At 38.9% G+C, this 19,244-nt stretch overlaps 1 protein-coding gene across 5 annotated transcripts in view; it reads right to left on the bottom strand.

The window, feature by feature from the left end:
- The window catches only part of bcas3 (BCAS3 microtubule associated cell migration factor), a 521,508-nt gene that overhangs the window by 435,953 nt on the left and 66,311 nt on the right, over positions 1-19,244 (bottom strand). For all 5 annotated transcript variants that reach the window (XM_030152118.1, XM_030152121.1, XM_030152122.1 and 2 more), the window contains exons 8-11: positions 17,037-17,144; positions 16,877-16,953; positions 3,073-3,149; positions 2,463-2,546 (exon numbers count right to left, since the gene is read on the bottom strand). In XM_030152118.1, the coding sequence (XP_030007978.1) occupies positions 2,463-2,546; positions 3,073-3,149; positions 16,877-16,953; positions 17,037-17,144 (346 nt within the window). The remainder of the gene's footprint in view (positions 1-2,462; positions 2,547-3,072; positions 3,150-16,876; positions 16,954-17,036; positions 17,145-19,244) is intronic.

The following is a 19,244-nucleotide window of genomic DNA, read 5'->3' as shown; positions in this document are numbered from 1 at the left end:
CGGCCCTGTCAATACAGCATGGCGCCTCGCGTTTGTTGGGTCTAAGGATCACCCACTGTCTCTCTTTGCCACTTGGCCAGGCACACTAACAGTGTCTGCTGCCTGTGTGTGTGAGTGTGTGTGTGTGTGTGTGCATGTGTGTGAGTGTGTGTGTGTAAATTGCCAGAAGACCCATCAATTATTAAGTGAGGCGTTTGGCTCCTAATTGATCAACACTAATGTGTTTTCTAATCACTGCAGTTGTGGAGTTCTTAGTGGTAGTCCAAACAGGAGCTATTGATCTGCTGGAGGGGAGGGGAAGACCAGAAGAAGATCATGTCTGATGGCTGACAAGAACACACACACACACACAAAGGCTTGATGTCACCATCTAAACAAATTACAACATAATTTATGTGAAAGGTCCTTCTCAGTCCGGCACCAAGGAATGATAGGCAGCAGGATTAATGTGATACACAAATTTACTGAAACAGAGTCCAGTTGGTCAGAGACGCTCTCTTTTATCTTTCTTATAAACAAAAGCCATTACTCTTTAATGTTACCCCACCCCCTTTTTGTTTCCATGTCTCTGGACGTCAGCACTGAGAGCCAGCGTGTCGCGCCACAAGCCAGAAGGAGATACCTTGTCACCCATATTGAGATATATAGTCTTAAATGAGCAGAGGGCAGGCAAGCAGACTGCCTGTCTGCATATCAATACCCAGCAGTCCACTCCTGTGCACCCCTTGGCGTACTGCTAACCTGTTGGCAAACACTGCTCTTCTTGATGTATACCATCATTAGACTGCTAATGAGACTTCTCTCACACTAGCTGTTCGCAGTCATTAAGTAAAGGAAAAGGGATATTCCTGCTCTTTGTAAATCAATTAGCCAGTCCTCTGGGACCCAGTGGATGAAACACACTCCAACTATATGAGGGGTATTAGCATAGCTTGGTGAGGGCGACATCAGCTCAGACCAGGATTTCATTTGCCGGGTTTAAGAAGGGGGGCTCTTCAAGCGAAACAAGACCACTAGAGAAAAATAGATCAGAGTGGGAAGAAACAGATAGGCAGGTTGATGAAGTGTCTCATAAGCTCAGTGCGAGTCAGCTGGGGCAGCCAAGTGGATCCAATGTCAGCACATTTACAGATGGCAGAGGTGGAGCTGGAAATATTTGAATATGTGCTGTTCGAGGCAATGAAATGTTAACGGTGTGAACTGTTGAAAGTATAGTTTTGTCTTTTTCCACTTGAGTGATGATGATGATGATATCAGCCGGTTGGTGGGGTCTCTTAAAGTTTACCTCCACCTTCTCTTCCAAAGGCAAATCACTAAACCTTCATTTAAACTGTCTGTATGATTCATGTTTTACTTATCAGTGGATGTAGACTGTTGCAGTAGCTACATTCACTGACATGCTAACAGCGTCAGTGTGGATAGAATTATTCATTTTTCCACACTCTCAGTGTTGCAATCCAAGGACTCACCCCTAATCTGCTTCTCTTTGGTTCTGTCTTTGACATTCTGTGCTGAATAAAGTTGAGGTTGTCAAAAATAAGAACGCTCCTCCTCAAGAGACATCCCAATCTTGACAGATGCTAGCCAAAAGGAAGAGAACTTTTGATAACTTTTCTCACAACTAAAATATTACATCGGTCCCCAGCCCTGGAACATTTCATTACAGGATGAGAAAATAACAAAAACTTTGAAAACTAAAAAAAATGGGAGTGGTAATAGTTAAAACTGGCACCGGTTAAACTGATGTAAAAAATTGTACAGTGTAAAACATCTGGTGCCTTGACTGACACAACACCTGTTTGTGTATGTATGTATTGAATGACAAGCCATGAGAAACAGATGATGGAGCCTCAGGCCGTAAGAGAAAAGGCATTCAGCCGCCAGCCTCCGTCCACTACCAGTGGTTGGCTACAGACTGCTTGTACCTTTCCTCAATAATGACAGTGTGCATTTTAAAGTGGAAATTAATGTGATTTCCTAAATTTCATTCAGTCCAAATAAGAATCTCCAACTCAGCTGCAGAGCCGTGCTTCAACTGCCGTCTTTTGCTGTCCTGGGGATAAACTTAATGACGACAAAAAAATACAATTTAACATATACTGCAAACATTATTCACAATTACATTTTTAGACTTTTTAAAGATAAAACCTGAGCTAAAATTAACTTAATTAAAATTAACTTTTCTCTATATATTTGTATGATACAGCGTAAGTTTAACTGAAGATTTTAACTGTCCACCTGTGGACACCATGAAACACAAAAATAAAATGGGCTGTAAGGCCTCAGCTCACACCAACAAGATTTATTTTATTATTGAAAAAAGTGAAAACCTCATTTTTAATAATCTGTTGCCTTAAAGTTTCACTTTTAAGACACTAAAAGCAAATTTTAAAAAATGAATAAATAAACATGAATGAGTCAAAGTGTCATAAAATAACTGTGTGTGCCTGAGCTGAACTCACTTTGGCGGCATTGATCACTGTGGCTGTATAGGACTGTGCATTGTCACCGCAGGCCCCTCCACGGGACTGATGACATCTGATCAACTGCAAAAACAGATTTATAGAGAAATACAAGACACAGACAGTAAAGGCACCAAAATGATTCAACAAAATGTTCAGGGTCCCATCTTCAGTTTTGAAAAATAATAACAATGTCAATTGAATGGCTCTGTCCCCATAATACTTTTCTTTAAAAAAATAAAATAAAATAAAAATAACTATAATTTCTGGAAATCCTCCCAGAGTCACACAAACAGTGGCCCCATCTGCCAATTACATGAGTGACCCTGTACTAAACGTTATTATGCATTAAATGTATTACAGAATGCCCAACAGAACATTCTGGGTTTGGTAAATACTTAACAATCCCATTAAGGGAAGGAGAACAGAAAACGCATCTGTTTTATTTTCAAAATGTTATCATCTCTAGTGGACTCTTCATGGAATGAGTTGTTTATCCACAAAGATTTAAGAGGTAGAAAATAGATAAAAAAAACATTTTTTGGATTGTAAATATGCCGCTTTGCAGATAAGACACTCTGCAGTGGATGTGTATGTGTGTGGAACCTACCTTATTCTCAGCGTAGGCTAGCCAGCGGCTTCCCAGAGCTATAGGATTGAGGCTGGGGCCGGGGCAGGGATAGCAGCCTGAAAGGACACAAGCAGTTTTATTCAAAGGGGCAGCAAAGATTATTATAATAGAAATAAACACACACACACACGTTGGAACGTAAAAAAGTTTGTCTGGGAAAAAGGGTAAGATGTATGTGGGATTCATAAGCCTCATCCCTGGAGAGTGTCTCTAACTATCTTAAACCATTAATGTGTTTGTGGGGAGTCTCTTGTTTGGGAAGATAAATGGGAGTCTAATGAGGGTGACGTGTCTGTATGTGTGTGAGTGGGTGCACAGGATGACCTAATGGAGACTGTGGTACCTAGTAAATTGAGGATGGCTCCTCTGCTGATTGACCAACATAAAAAAAAAAAAAAAGAATCCCTGCAGGGACACAAAACGTATGCAAATGTGTGTACATGTACACGTCAACACAACCTACTCTGAAACAGAAACTGAAAATGCCCACACATAATCCTAAACGACAAACAACCTTGTGCATCCACAAACACAACAGACTTCATATGAACATATTATTCTCTTCCCACTCAAACAGATGTGGAGATAAACAAGAGCTGCTATGACTAACACAAAAACTAAAACTAAGGGGGCAGCTATCGTCTCTGCTGCAAAACACAAGTCAACTACAACCAGTGAAATGTGCAAACAGTGTACAGAATGACTGACATCATCATACATCTCTGTAAATACAAGCAGATCCACACAGTGACAGTGCATCTGTCTGCAGTATGTGTAAACACACGGGCAACAAAATGTTGATCTAATAATGATCATGCCAGCTGTGTTTCACAACATACTGTAGATCTCATCACACACACAAGAGCTAATGTAAGTGGATGGAGGTGTGGGGGAAATGGCTTGCTGACAATAAATTAGTGCTCAAGGAGCAGATGAGCTGGAGGTAGACAGTAATTTAGTGAGCAGCGTTGGGAAAGGGGCTGAGGGGCAGAAGAAGGCGGGGGTTGAGGTAAGCCACAGAGGCTGCTGGTAACGCCAGAGAAGCCTTTTGTGCCTCTCCAAGGCCGGGGGGGGGGGGGGGGTCCAAGTGGTGAGATAACATGTGTTTGACATCCCGAGTGGATACTGGAGGGCTGAGAGGGGAGAGGAAACAGACATGATGGGTGGAATAAAAGGGGCAAAAAGGAGTACTCAAACTTCTGAAGGACGAACCCTGCACAGCCTTTTTTAACATGGCAATAGATGTTAAAAAAGGTTCAGATCTTTGCTTCTAACTAGTTTAGTTTCTAGGAGTTTGAAATGTAATCAAAATGTTTGACTGTTACTTCTGCTACTGCAACAACTACTACTGATTTACACACTGGGGTCCTATTGTGAAATGTGTCCTTAAACTTTTTTTGTAGCAACCCACTTATTCAAAATGACAAAATATTGTGATCCACTTCTGAATAGGCCTCATCTAAAAATCTCTATGATACAGAGAACAGCAAATCTGAATAGAAATGAACATTACTGACCAGTGGCATTTCTAGCCTGTTTTTTGGGGGTGCTGAAGCACCCCTAAATTGAATCTCAGCACCCCTAAAAGTTAAGAGATGTTTTTTTTTCAACTTTATGTCCATTTTTGACAAGCTAAAAAAATGTGATAACCATATACAGTACTGGGCTTAAATGTAATATTTTAACAACAAAAATAAAAATACAGCAATTTTTTTAAATTTATTTTTTCATATGTGTCATATTTCATCTAGTTGAATACAATATATTTGTGTATGATTGTCAGTGCAAAGAGGGAGAGATGAAAAAAGGGAAGAAGAGGAAAGAGTGCAAAACCAGGAAGAACCAGGTAAGAAAACCAGACAGAATAGTGGCAAAACAGGAACTGTTAAACTGAGAAAGAAAAATGTTCTATTTACAATATAATTATCATGGAAGTTATGTGTTTTCCCTACATTAAATGCTTTCTAGAAGCATATGTACACTTAACATATGTCAGTGGACTTCATTCTAAACAGGACGCAAGTTGTTTTTTTTTTTCATGCATTTGTATTATATAATACAGACAAAAAGGAAAAAGGCAGAGTTAAACACTGAAAAAGCCTGCACATGTGTTTTACATGTTGTGCATTACATTTCAAATAAAAGTCCAAAAAATAAGTCCAAGGTCCATTTTTGGTATTTCTGGTACTCACTATAGGGGGCTGTTTTGCTCCAGAAACATATATATACTGTTTATATGTATATGTATATGTATATGTATATGTATATGTATATGTATATGTATATGTATATGTGTATGTATATGTATATGTATATGTTGAGGAGCTGCTGTATCAAAATGAGTTGGCCTCCACCAGAAATAAGGGTTAGGGTATATTTCTTTTATGATTCTAATTCATTCCTCTTTTAATGTGGCTCAGCATTTAAATAACATTTATCAGTTTTGGGTTAGTTTGGGTTAGGTTGGTTTAGCCACAGAATTTCTCCTACCCAAAAATGTTATGCTTTTCTTTCACAAATGTGGGAATGATGGTCCGAAATTACGTTAAAATGTACAAAACGGTGAAATTGCTCTTGCCTGGCTGGGCAGCCCTAAACCTCTAATCCTAGAATCGCCCCTGTTACTGACAACAGAAATGTAATTTGAGGAGATGCATTTGATGAATCACTACTGGATTGTGCATAAGCATATGTCAGTATATATATTAGGCCTGTAACGGTCCACATCCCGAACGGAACCGTTTCAGTACACACCTGTTCGGTTCAGTACACACCTGTTCGGTTCAGTACACAGCTGTACCCAAACGGCACAGTATGATGAGAAAAACAAAAAGGAACGAAAGACATCATTCGATGCGGAACTTTAAATCCACGCAAGTTCCACACGGACATATTGAAGGAGCACACATTGACCTGAAATAACACAGCAGCTGATATAAGGTAAAAAAAATTTAAAAAAAACAAAAAAAAAAAAACAAAACAAATATGATTGAACCTGGAAGGAAGAGACAGAAGACCCTCCACCATCAGTACAGTCCTGTGTGGGATCACTTCGGGTTCCCGGTGAAAGACAACAACAAGGAAAGAGACGCTGATAAGACGAACATTGTTTGCTGCCTATGTACAGTAGTTCTCAAACACTTACACTAGCTCTCCGTCTGTGTGTCTCTCTCACACACACACACACACACACACACACACACACACACACACACACACACACATGCTGTATAATAGAGGAATAGAACCTGGGAGTTGGACGTTGAAAGTATGTAAAGTTTCACTTACGTTTCATGCCAGCGTTAGTTATGTTAGTTATGGACCGCACCCCCACGCATATAACTGCCCCCCCCCCCCCCGACAAAAAAAAAAAAAATCCCCCCCTGTGTTTTTGACAAATTGCACCCTGCACACACACACACACACACTCTCACTCACACACACACACAAACACACACAAGTACACAAAGTGGCCTGAACAGTTTGTTTGCTGTCCTAAAATAAATAATTTGGTTAATTTTGGTTTTGTCTATTGTGGTTAATTTTATTTTCTATTTGATTTATACCAGCAGAATTCTACTGTCTCCAAAAATTGGGGGAAAAATGTTGAAAAATTCATAATAAATGCATTAAAAACATTTTGAGGGGTTTTCTTTCTTCCTGTACCGAACCGAAAAAAACTGAACCATGACTTACAAAACCGAAAACGTACCGAACTGAAAATGTTGTATGTGTGTGTGTGTGTGTGTGTATATATATATATCACAGTAGAGATTGAAATCCAGTAGGATTCATAATCCTACTAGGACAGATAGGAATTTCAGGTTGTCCTAGGACAAACTGAAATCCTATCTGTCCTAGGGTTAGGGTTAGGGTTAATCTTCAGATCCTAATTTCTCGTAGGATTTCAGTTTGTCCAAGGACAAACTAAAATTTCAATCTGTCCTAGTAGGATTACGAATCCTACTGGATTTCAATCTCTACTGTGACATGTATATATATATATATATATATATATATATATATATATATATATATATATATATATATATATAATGTTTTTTGTTTTTTTTTTAGACTAATTAATTGCAGCTGGGCAACTCAGATGGATGATGAGATTTTATTTCAGTCGTTAAATGTGTATTTCAAGTATTTAAAAAAAAAAAACCTCTTAAAAACTCTTACTGTATAACACAGAATCTACATGCATTTATTTGGTCTAACTTATAAGGAATTCAATAACACATGCTTAAAGCAGAGTTGTGATTTATCAAACACTCATCTCTTCAAAGTGGTTGGTTTTTCATTTCAACTTAACATTACAAACTGATGTATACGCCAAAGTACAAAAGCTCAGGAATGTTTAGTTATCCACAAATGTACTCCTATTACAATTCATTCATTCATTTTTATTTCTTCGTCATTTTTTCATTGTGTCCCCCAAAAATTATATCTGGTACTCCACCAGAGCAAAAAAAAAAAATCTGGATGTCTTCCTGGATGAAAATAATGAACACAGCACATAGTCGGTGTGTTACTGTGGACTGACCAGATGCACTCCCACTCTGAATGGCAAGTCTGCAACAGAACTGTCTGGACAAACAGGGAAAAACTAACTAGATTCAAGCATTACAAAGACCAAAATGTAAGGAAAAGATCAGATCAAAACAAGCAAATGGAACAGAAGGACATTAAAAGCCAAAGTCAGATTTATAGACCATTTCCATGTTGGTAAACAGTGATGACGTATTTTGTGGGCGGGGCCTAACTGGTGGCAGAAAGTGACAGTTGCGGTGTCAACAGAACAGGGAAGCCGGTGTCAGGAAGGACAAAATCAGGAGAGAAACAGAGTAATGGAAGATACAGAGGCCTTCTCCAATTATTTTAACCATCTGTAAACAACAGACGAGGTGTCTTACACAGATAAACTGACCAATAACTGCAGGGTGAGGTTTCCTGATCCATACTCACTGTGGGTTCAGTGGGTCACAGAGCCAACCAAACGGCCAAAGCTACACCGGCCAGACATCTGCTTATATCTTGTTGAAAAGCCCAGCCTTTAAACAAAGGAAAAGCTCAAGGCATACGAATCCCTCCATGCCTATATCTTTGTTGCACCAGACATTTTAAGGGTAGGAATACCGCGGTAACTTAACAATTCACAGGAGAAAAATCACATATGCAGCCATCGGCAATGTTCGACTGGAACTCACTGAGCCCGTGTCCCTTTTTATTAGTGAGCGTCCTGTTTGACCCTTTAGTTTAAGAACACAAAGAACACATAACGGGTTGTAATAAACTATAACAAACTTTCTACTTTGCGGTCATGTCCAGGATATTAAATACCAAAATTTGTCGGATGGTTTTCTTGTGTTGAGGACCGACATGCTGCCTAGTCAGTGACACGGACAAAAAACGCAGTTTTAGAAGACGTGGACGATCATCATCAAGTCAACCAACTATATACTGACAGCCAACTGCACTTGCATGGCTGGGTAAGTGTTGTTTAATGTACGTAAAAGACTAAGATGATGCTATTCTCAAACTCGAAGAAGTGGCCTGAAACTATCCCAGTAGTGTCTACTTCTGAGGGAAATGTCCTCGAGGTGGTGCATGTGTATCAGTATCTCGGTGTCTTGATTGATGCCTCCCTCACTTTCAGGGCCCACACTGAAAACCTGGTAAAGAAGTTAAAGCTTAAACTGGGCTTTTACTTTCAGAATAAGTTGTGTTTTTCTTTTGATGTAAAAAAGCGCCTTGCCACTACCACTTTTTTATCAGTGTTAGATTATGCAGATGTACTTTATATGAACGCATCATCCAAGTATCTTCAAATGGTTGACACAGTCTATCCTGCTTCTCTGAGGTTTATTACTAATTCTAAAATCATGACACATCATTGTGAGTTGTATTCCAGAGTGGGTTGTCCTGTCCTGTCCACTAGGAGGCTGGGACACTGGTACACCTTCATTTACAAGGCCATACTTGGACTACTGCCTTCCTATATCTGTAGTTTAATAACAAGAAGAAGTGTCGATTCTTATCATCTGCCATCAAATGAGCATTTGTTCCTCTTTGTGCCATCCGCCTATACAGAGCTGGTCAAAGGGCATTTGTGTACTCTGCTCCGTCCACATGGAATATGTTGCTAAAAGACTGGAAACTGACTAAACTGATCTTTCTGAATGCTTTTAAATCCAAACTCAAAGTGCCGGAGAACAACTCAATGACTTACACGTGTTTTTCATAGGTTGACTTGTCCTGTAAATTATTGTTTGTTGTAACTGTATGAGGTAACTGTATGTTGTCATTATGTGTTGTGTTTCATGCTGCCTCTTGGCCAGGACTCCCTTGGAAAAGAGGTTCTTAATCTCAAAGGGATCTTTTTCCTGGTTAAATAAAGGTTAAATACAATAAAAATAAAAAATACTGATATGAAATGGGCACTGCAGAGCCGAGAATTCGGGATGATTTCATCAGTCCAGTCCATCCCTTTAACTGCTTCAACCATAAACGACGTCTTCAATGACGGTATTCGGTAAAAGTGACGGTTGCTTATTTTAGCATTTCTATTCTGACAACCTACAGCACAACAAGACATTTTTCCTCCTCTTTTCTCTCTATTCTCTTCGACGTCTCAATTTACCTCCGCTGACATACAGTGTTTTTCTGCCACCAGACTGCGTGCGCAATTGTGGTGACGAAGACTGTGACATCAACTCCTAAGTGGTCTATAAGCAGGACAGATGTGTGCGCAGCAGCACTGCATCTCAGGTCTAGTACTCTGGAAGGCTTCTATGGAACGCTGTACTTGACTGTAAATGTACAATTAGAAGGTGATGTGGGATTTTAACTCTAATCTCTACATTTCAGTGAATCACACTCGTACACTGGCTAAATGATGGTAATGACTGTGCTTTCAACTTTTATCTCAGATAGGTGTAGTCAAACAGATGCTTTTATTTCATTTCTATTTCATTTCATTTTATGGTCATCCCAGCTGTCTACACTAGAAATTAGGCAGGTTTCATTTCCAGACACATAGACAGTAGCTATGAACCCAGTCTGCACCTATTGCATACTATGGTATGTTGAGTTTACTGTACTGGCAGTAGGGACAGTTCAGTGCATGGATGTAATTCTCCACTATTTTTTTTTAAGCTGAGTTACATATGATGTTTTGACACCTGCAATCTGAATCAAGCTGGTTTTCTGTTTTTGGTGAAATTTTGGTCTCCTCTGTGTTACAATGATACATCTTCTGATGCTAAGCCAGGGCGCATCATCAGTGATGTATCCTGAGGTCTTTGGGTGTTTCGGGTCTCTCGAACATCAGACTCAGGTGACCCCACTGAGGCTGATCAGGCCTCAGCATGTGCCCTGGCAGCTCACCCACGGATCGGCTCTCTTTATCCAGAGCCATCTAGAGGCTTTCTCTGCTGCCTCTGTGCTGTTTGACATGGCTCTCCTCCTCCTTGTGCAGTGTAGGCCCTGCAGAGACTGGCCTGCAAAGCCTCTGCACCCGACTTCCAAGCCTTGTCTGTGGCAGTCGCTGACCAAGTCCTGATACTTATCCCTCTTACGCTCGTATGCCTCCTCCGTCCGCTCCTCCCATGGCACCGTTTGCTCCAGCATGATTACGTTCTTTGTTGTCTCTGACACCAAAACGATGTCGGGTCTAAGGGTGGTCTTGGCTACATGCTAGGGAAACTTCAGTTGCCTGCCTCGGTCCACTGACAGCTGCCAGTCCTGTGCACTGTGGAGAAGTCCTGATGTTTCAGAGGCAGCTCTTGGCTTCTCTCCTGCTCTAATGAAGCTGATGGTATGCTTCCTGGGTTGGGCCCGCCGACAGGTGGCAACAACTCGACTTGCTTTCACACTGCAATATTTGGAACCGTGTATTACATCCTGCTGTCATATACATGCAGTACATGTGCTGTGTGTCCTTTTTGAGTCGACGTCAAACTGATACCAGCACGTTGTTAATTTATCTCACTTTTAACTCCTTCCATCTTTGTTTGTTTCTGTTCTTTTGTTTATTGGCAACAATAGTATGTCATAACTTCCTGCATCTGTTTCGATCATTGAAACTGTCTAAGAATTTGCCCATTGTCTAGAATTCTTTTGAAATTATAACATACATTTATTAATAACAGACTAGATAACAGCTTAAAGCTTCAGCCTATTCTTTTTTGTACACTGCAAGTTTGCATGCTTTACCTTTCATTGGAAACAGCCAGTGTTGGGGAAGTTACTTTTAAAAAGTAACTTTTGCTTGCTACTTGTTACTTCTTTAAAAAGTAACCATTACTTTACTTAATTACCCTCAATGGAAAGTAACTTTTTACATTACTCTTTACTTTTACATTACTTTTATGTTGCTCGACTTTGGGGAAAAACACATATCTGTTCCTAAATGTGTAGGGCTACATAAAGTTCTACTATGGAGGACATAACAGGTATTTAATTTGAGCTCTTTATAAAAAATGCCACAAAACAGGGCATTTCACAGGAAAACACTGGACTTAGTACGAGGCTTAGGCTTCAACTCGACCATTAGGCGCTATCAACCAATATATGTAGGCGAACACAATATACATAAGGGCTTATTGTCTCCTGCTAACAGTATCTTGCTAATTTAGTGTTTTTCAACCTTGGGGTCGCCTGAAATTTCTGGTTATTGATAGAAATTAAAAAAAAAACAAAAACTTACTAATAAAGAACATATGGTGAGTTGAGAGACAATCACAATCCGTGAAAGACATGACAAACTGTGAGTCTGAAACTGCAGCACTGTGGTTCTGTTTATCTGTCAAATGTTCATTGTGGTCGGTTTCAGAGGCTGCAGCTCTTTCATAATTCATAGTTTCAGTTCTTGTTTGTTCAGTATTAATTGTCCTCCTTGTAAATCACAGCTGGACTGACTAGACAGATCCTGACCGAGGAAAATAAAATTCTCCCTTTGTGCAGTAATCTACACCTGGATTTACTGCCTCTGTCCACAATAATATACATTATATAGACTAAATGTCGTCTAAAATTAATGTTTATTTGGAACATAGTATAGGAAAATATTACATGATCAAAAACAAATTAATTTTAGCAAAAAAAAATGTCATTGTTTGGAATGTCTGGGGTCACCAGAAATGTGTGATGTCAAAATGGGGTCACGAGCCGAAAAAGGTTGGGAACTACTGTGCTAATTATTTTTCTGAAAGTGGGATATTCGTCAGTATTGATGGGCAACATTTCTTCGACAAGGAACGAAACGACAAGTTCGTCCAAATCTGGTTTAATTACCTGATGAAACTCAAGTTTTAGCTGCTTATTTGGACTTGGATCATTTGACAAAACATCATTTCTCTGGGGATCTGGGGCTACAAGCTTCACGTTAGCATGTTTTCCTTTCGAATGTTTGGTGAAGTTCACAGTTGAGTTCACGGCAGTGGACAACAGTTTTTTGCCAGGGCACAGTGTACACTTTACACTCACATTCCTCCTTGTAGTTTTGACAAGTTGAAAGTAATGGGAATACCTTCATTCCTCTGAAGTTTTCGTTGGCTGCTTCTCAGTCGCTAATGCCGCCATGTTACCACTGTTGTGCCGAATCATGCTCCCTGCCGAAAACGGCATCATTAGCCCAGGGTGATGTAGTTTTTGGCAGTATCTGTTTTTATTTTTATATATTTTGAGTGTTTTCTATTTAAGATTTAACATTTTAAAGTTGTATATACCTTACAGTTTGCACATTCTTCAATATGAAACAGATAAAAAAAACGTAACTGTAGTATCTTACAATATTATTAAATTGCTTCACAGCTACGATGGTGTTCAGAGGATGAAAAATTCATGATTAATTTCATACCCTACAGTCAAAAAGAGAAATAATTAACTGTGAAAATTAACTAAAGTGAATTTGGTGCACATTGTCCTCTTCATGGCTGACTTAGGAAGGGGGAGCAGTTTTCGGCAGGAAATAGAATTCAGCACAACATGTGGTACCGTGTGGAATGAGAGCTCGTGACTACGGAGCTAAAAATTGTACATGACAGTAAATCCGTCCGTAAGAAAAATAACGTGCCGAATTTAAAAAGGCACGACATTTCGTTACCAACTTTTCAGTAGTAACGCGTTACACTACTTTTTACCCGAAAAAAGTAGTTACGTAACTGTAACGCGTTACTTTGTAACACACAACACTGGTAACAACATATGAATGTTTGTTTTCATGTCCATGTGTGTTGTTTATGCTACAAATTACACAAATAAACAGATGTTTGTGATGATTTCTTATGAAAATACACACATATATACACAAGTAACTAGGTTGGAATTGTGTTAACCCTTTCGTGCATAGTGGTCACTACAGCGGACAGTTATTCTACAGCTGTTCTCTCATATGTTCAAGGGTTTCAATTCATATCATTACTGTAACTGTGCTGTTCTTGATAAACCTGATCTGCACTAACATGTTTGAATGTAAATCAATTGCTAATTGTTAGAAGACTGTAATTAACAGTTTTCCTAAACAAAACGGGTTTTTTTTGCACATAATCTCCATGAAGTGAGTAATAACTAGTATTAGAGTATGTTAAAATGTGAGAAAACATCAGATTGGCTGCATTTAAAATGTTTTTATTTCATAGTTTTCACACAGTATATCACTTTCTGATGATGGTTTTAAATACATGTTTCTTTGCTTTAAAAATTTAATGCATGGTGTCCAGCTGAGTGGACATTTCTGTAACTCTGTGAAAAATCTCAATCACATTGATTTTTTCATGCCTAAAGAGGACTAAAACCACTCAAAAAACACAAAAATCTCAACTAAGGTTCTCATAATTCATGCATGAAAGGGTTAACTGAAGGAAAAAATTGGAAATGCATGTTGTACTAATTCATTTCATTAGCTGAAAACTGACATGGAACTAATAAACAGTAGTAATCCTTTACTGGCCTACAAACTCACGTAACGCAATAGTAGAGCAGATTATTGGAAGTTGATTTACTAAAAAGTGAGACCAGGGAATCCAGATGAATGTTCTGCCAAGAGTACTGACTGTTCCAGCTCAAAGTACACACCACTTGAATGCAAAGCAAGAACATAAACATGGAGTGAGGTTTAAGTGCGCATAAAACCTGACATGTTCCCCATCACGTCCCTGCAGGAGAGGCTGACACACAAATGCAGAATGGTTCATCCAGAGCACAGCTCCACACATCACAGAACCCTTTTGTTTACTGCTTTTACCGCCCAAACAGACCAAACAACGTTATGTAGAGGAGGCCCCTGCATTCAGGAACGATTAATAACTATTGAGCATGTTTGGTTTCCTGTGGTCCAGACACTGATAGGGAAGGCAGGCAGACAAAGAGGAGACACATTAAAGCCAGCAAGTAAGGTCAGTTTACTCCAGTCAATGACTTAAGTGGACAGCAATGGCCTTGTAATACAGTCTGGCCTTTCTTTCACAGCCTCTCTGAGCAGACATGGCAGGTACAGCCAAGAAGATGCAAGAGCTGGGTTGTAAACAATTTTCCTGTGTGGATCTTCAAATGAAGGGCCTCACATCACGTTTTGATAAGAGCAGTTTAGTCAAAAAGCAAAAGCCCGAAAGAAGTGCACTGCAGTGAGTCTTGCTGGCTGTTAGTATTCTGACCAGCGATGTTCTTTGTGTTTATTTGACTTGAGTGATGCCAGCATGAGTCAGTGATCATATTTGGCAGTGTTATTGATGTTATGTGTTTGCCATACTGTACACAGTACAGAGCACATGGCATTTGGATTAGAACATCAGAAATAATGTCATTTTATCACCAAGTAGTTTACATTCTTTCCACATCTGAACATAACCTATTTCTTTTTCTCACAAGAAAAAAGTTGCAAATTAGAAATTGTCAGATAGAAGACAGGAGTTATCTTTCACTGGAACCAGGACTGGGGATAAAATAAGCCCCCGACTGCCCAATCTGGGCCATTTTTCCACTAATAATCACTTTCCAAGATCATTAAAAACCATTGTTGATTAATTACAAAGGGCACAGAGGACTCATTCTATACTCAGAGTGCTTGCCCTTTATCCAAATAAAAATTACAGACTTTTTCAAAACTCAAGACCTTGACTTTATGTACTTTTATACTTGTGTGCCTACAGTTTTGGTACCTGTTGTGTGGAGTAGAAAAGTTAATTTTAATAAAAATATGAATGAATGAATGCATAATTTGCAGTAAATTCTGTTTTACTGACAGAAATGTTTTCAAAACACATGCTTTCCTCATGTATTTCTTATCTTAACAGATTATTTGCCTTTGAGTATACGCTAAAACTTGACTATGAGGTCAGCTCAGGTCAGGTCAGCTGACCAACTGCTCCTGAGTGGACCAAAAACTAGGCACCAGTTCAGGGGTGAGCGTGCCTTTGAGCAGCAGCTCCTAAACTATGGAACCATCTGCCTCTAAATATCAGACAGGCCTCCTCTGTCTGTTTTTAAATCCCTTCTTCAAACCCATTTTTTCTCCTTGGCTTTTGAAACCATGTGAGATGTTTGAAGGTACTATCTTTATTCTATTGTTTTTATTTGGTAGTGGTTTATTGTTCTTATTTATCTATTTTTTATTCATTCATTCATTCATTCATTTGTTTGTTTGTTTGTTTTTAATTGTATGGCTTTTTAATCTATTCTTGTATTTTATTCTTTATATTTGGGTTTTATTTATTCTTCTGTGTAGCACTATTTTTTTTTTCTTTTTTGTACAGTATCTATGTCTTTAAATCTACTTCTGTATTTTATTCTTCTATTTTGGTTTTAATTATTCTTCTGTACAGCACTTTGGTCCACTGCAGTTGTTTTAAAGTGCTTTACAAATAAAGCTGGATTGGATTGGACTGGATTGGATTGGACTGGATTGGATATGAGAGAAACTTTTTTCCATACTTTATTAAGACATTCACACAAAATTCCAGACTTTTCAAGGCCTGGAAAAAGACTTTCAAGACCTGCACAACCACCCTGTACACTTGCATTATCTGTGGGTACATTAGACTTAGTTGTCCACAGAACCAGAAGTTTTTTTTTTTGTTTTTTTGTTTTGTTTTACTGCTTTTCTGTGTTTCTGTTTCTGTTTTGTGGCACTATAACAGACTGCACCTCTACAGAGCTTTTCAAGGCGCTCCATTATTCATTGTGGTGATGGTTGTGCTTACCACTGGCAGTGCCCTGAGGCAGGCTGATGGAAGCGTGGACGCGCCAAATAGCCCCTCCGACCACCACTGGAGATTCATACTCCACTGGCGCTGGAGCCAAGGTGAGCGAAACGTCTTGCTCAAGGACACACTGGCACAGACCGGGATTCAAACCGCCAACCCCCTGGTTACTGGACAACCAGTTCTACCTCCTACTGCCCCTACAGTTTATATTATGATCTTCTTTATGATCTTTTTATGTTTTATTTGCATTCTGTTTTTTTTTTTCATTATTATTATAAACACTATGATAAACATGTTTTAAAGGGTACTCTGCTATAAATAAAATGTATTTGAGTTGATCACTTCCATAGACTGCCTTTTCCTGCTGAGAGACATCAGTGCTCATGTTGGTAATAACTGGAAAGTCTGACGTGGAGTGACTGGGAGGAGCAGCCTCCATTAGATTATTATTCAAAGAAAAAAGTCATAAAACTAGGTCTCAAACTGATAATTGATTGAATTACAATTTAAGATGTGGACTGAACCATGGTTTGCTGATAGCGTTTATCATACAACAAGACTTAAAAGTTCCTTACTTGTAACAAAGAACTTCTTCGTAAAAGAGCAGCTGTCAAACGCCGCAATCTTCTCTTGGAGGCTGACGACCAATATACTAAAAAAGATAATTGAGAGTTTAAACTTTGAAAATAATATTCAACATACACAGAAGAGGATTACAGACTATCTGCAACTTACTGTTTGTTGCAGTGGAGATCGTAGATGGGCGTCTTGAACTGAATTGATTTGACCATTTCCCCCGTCCGTAGAGAGTACAGGTCAGCGCAGCAGTACGGGGGGCTTGAACTGAAAGCACAGTACAACAAACACAAATACTCACTGTATACGTTACATGTGGCAGTTTGATTAAAAACAAATGACTCAATGAGCGTGCACCATGTAAAACATAATATATCATTAGGAACAATGAAGATTATAAAATATTCAATACAATGTTCACTGACATTGTGTCCAAATGTAGAAAATCTCCATCAAACTTCCTATAATAGAGTAACACTGAAGCTTATGGAGGTGTTTTGGCACCAAATGAAAGAATTATGAAATGCCTTATAAAAAATGAAGAACAACAGCTCTTCACTTCACTAGCTCAAAGCTAATAAGATGTGATTTTTTTTTTTACCTGTGCAAAGTAAAATCATTCATTTTACCTAAGTAAAACAAAACAAGGTGGCCAATTATTAAAGTAACCAAGAGACATTCTGGGGAAAATATTGGCATCTTTGTTTTTTTTTGCTCCATTTATTCCAAGCCTTTTAAAAATTAAGACATATATTATTCCAGCAAAAACTTTCATAATAATAATAACAATAATAATAATAATAATGGATGAGATTTCCACTGCACTTTTCAAGGCACCCAAAGCGCTTTACATTATTGATTCATTATTCGTTCGCTCTCACATTCACACTCATCACACTGTATCAGCTGCAGACCTCTGCAGTTTTGGTTCGCTGTTGCCTTGTTTCCGTGTCTCTCTGAAAGTCATCAAATGACCTAACGTTAACCTCATAATGGTAGCAGAAAGAGTAGAAAGAGCAACAATAGGATTAAGTGTTTACATGGCTAATATTTTCCATCTGATCAGATTATCAAAAGCCACTCTCATTCTGATTGAAACTTAAAAGTATTAAAAAATAGTATTACTATGTTTTCGCTTGTGGTAATGTTATTGAAAATGCTATATAAATGTAGGAAAGTCAGATCACTTTACCATTAAAAGATTTTTCTTTAGTTCAGTTAATGAAAAACAGTGTTTATGGAAAACTAGAAATTTTTGCTAAATCAGTTTTGCCTGATGAGTAATAATTATGTCTCAATTATGTCTTTTTAGTCAACACAACAGCTACAGTGACAACTATCTCTCCTCATTTTGTGTTGCTAGAATTACAATGACTCCATTTTTTTTTTTTAAATAACTGAATAATTTGTAAAAACAGATGTTGATTTTAGGCTGAGAAACAAAACTAATACAGAAGAACCTTTATAGGGGCAAGTTTAATTTTGCACCAGTAATTTCAGGAAGATTTCAGGAAGCCTTTGACAACCAAGCACAACATCTGTCTAACATTTGTTTTTGTAAGTAGGTCCTTTCTGTTCTGTACAATTTGACTCTTAACATAATGTTCACTGCAGTCAACCACTCAATTTTTCATCTTGGCAAAGTTCATTTAAAGAAATCCACAGTAATCAGACAGTCCTGAGCAGAGAAAGACACTAGAAAGTTTTCTACATCACACGTTGAGGCTTACAGCCACTCTTTTGCTTTAACAACATCTACACTGTTTATCTCAGCAGCTTTCCAGATTATTCATATGGCATTTGTTTCCAACAAGTCTCACAGGGTCGTTCCTCTGAGGGTCCACAAAGAAAGGGAGTAAGTAAAATCAAGGGCAAAAGGGGAAATGCTTTGTCATGCAACACATTTAGTAGAAGCTTTTCTATCAACACAACAAAGACCGGGGGGTTACACGAGGGAGGCTTTCCAACAGCAGGCAGCGGCTGCTGGCAAAGGAAAATTCAGACATAAATCTTAATCAAGCTGGACTCCCACCACTCCACTCCAGCAGCAGCGCTACCCCATCCCCTGTGCCCCTTCCCTCTCCCTCTCTCTGGCTCTTTCTCTGTCTGACAGAAGCCCTTCGATTCTCCGTCACCCTTGGCAAGGCCTGTGGTGCTGCTCTGGCTGAGAGTCCAGGGGTGAAATGTGGTATTAGTTTTGTTTCTTGAGCCTTGGACTAAGTGCCTTCAACAGTGTTTTCAGTCTGATTGTGCATACTGAGTGTAGTTATGTGCTTCATCAGTCTCGGTATGGGCCGTCTGACGACAAACAGGAGGCAGAGGCCGATCTTAAAAGCTACAATGTGGCCAAAAGAACACTTCACCTTG

The sequence above is a fragment of the Sphaeramia orbicularis genome, chromosome 13 (genome assembly GCF_902148855.1).
Source record: "Sphaeramia orbicularis chromosome 13, fSphaOr1.1, whole genome shotgun sequence".
NCBI classification, from domain to species: Eukaryota; Metazoa; Chordata; class Actinopteri; order Kurtiformes; family Apogonidae; genus Sphaeramia; species Sphaeramia orbicularis.
Note: the sequence above shows the minus strand (reverse complement) of the source record. Positions and strands in the feature narration are given on the sequence as shown.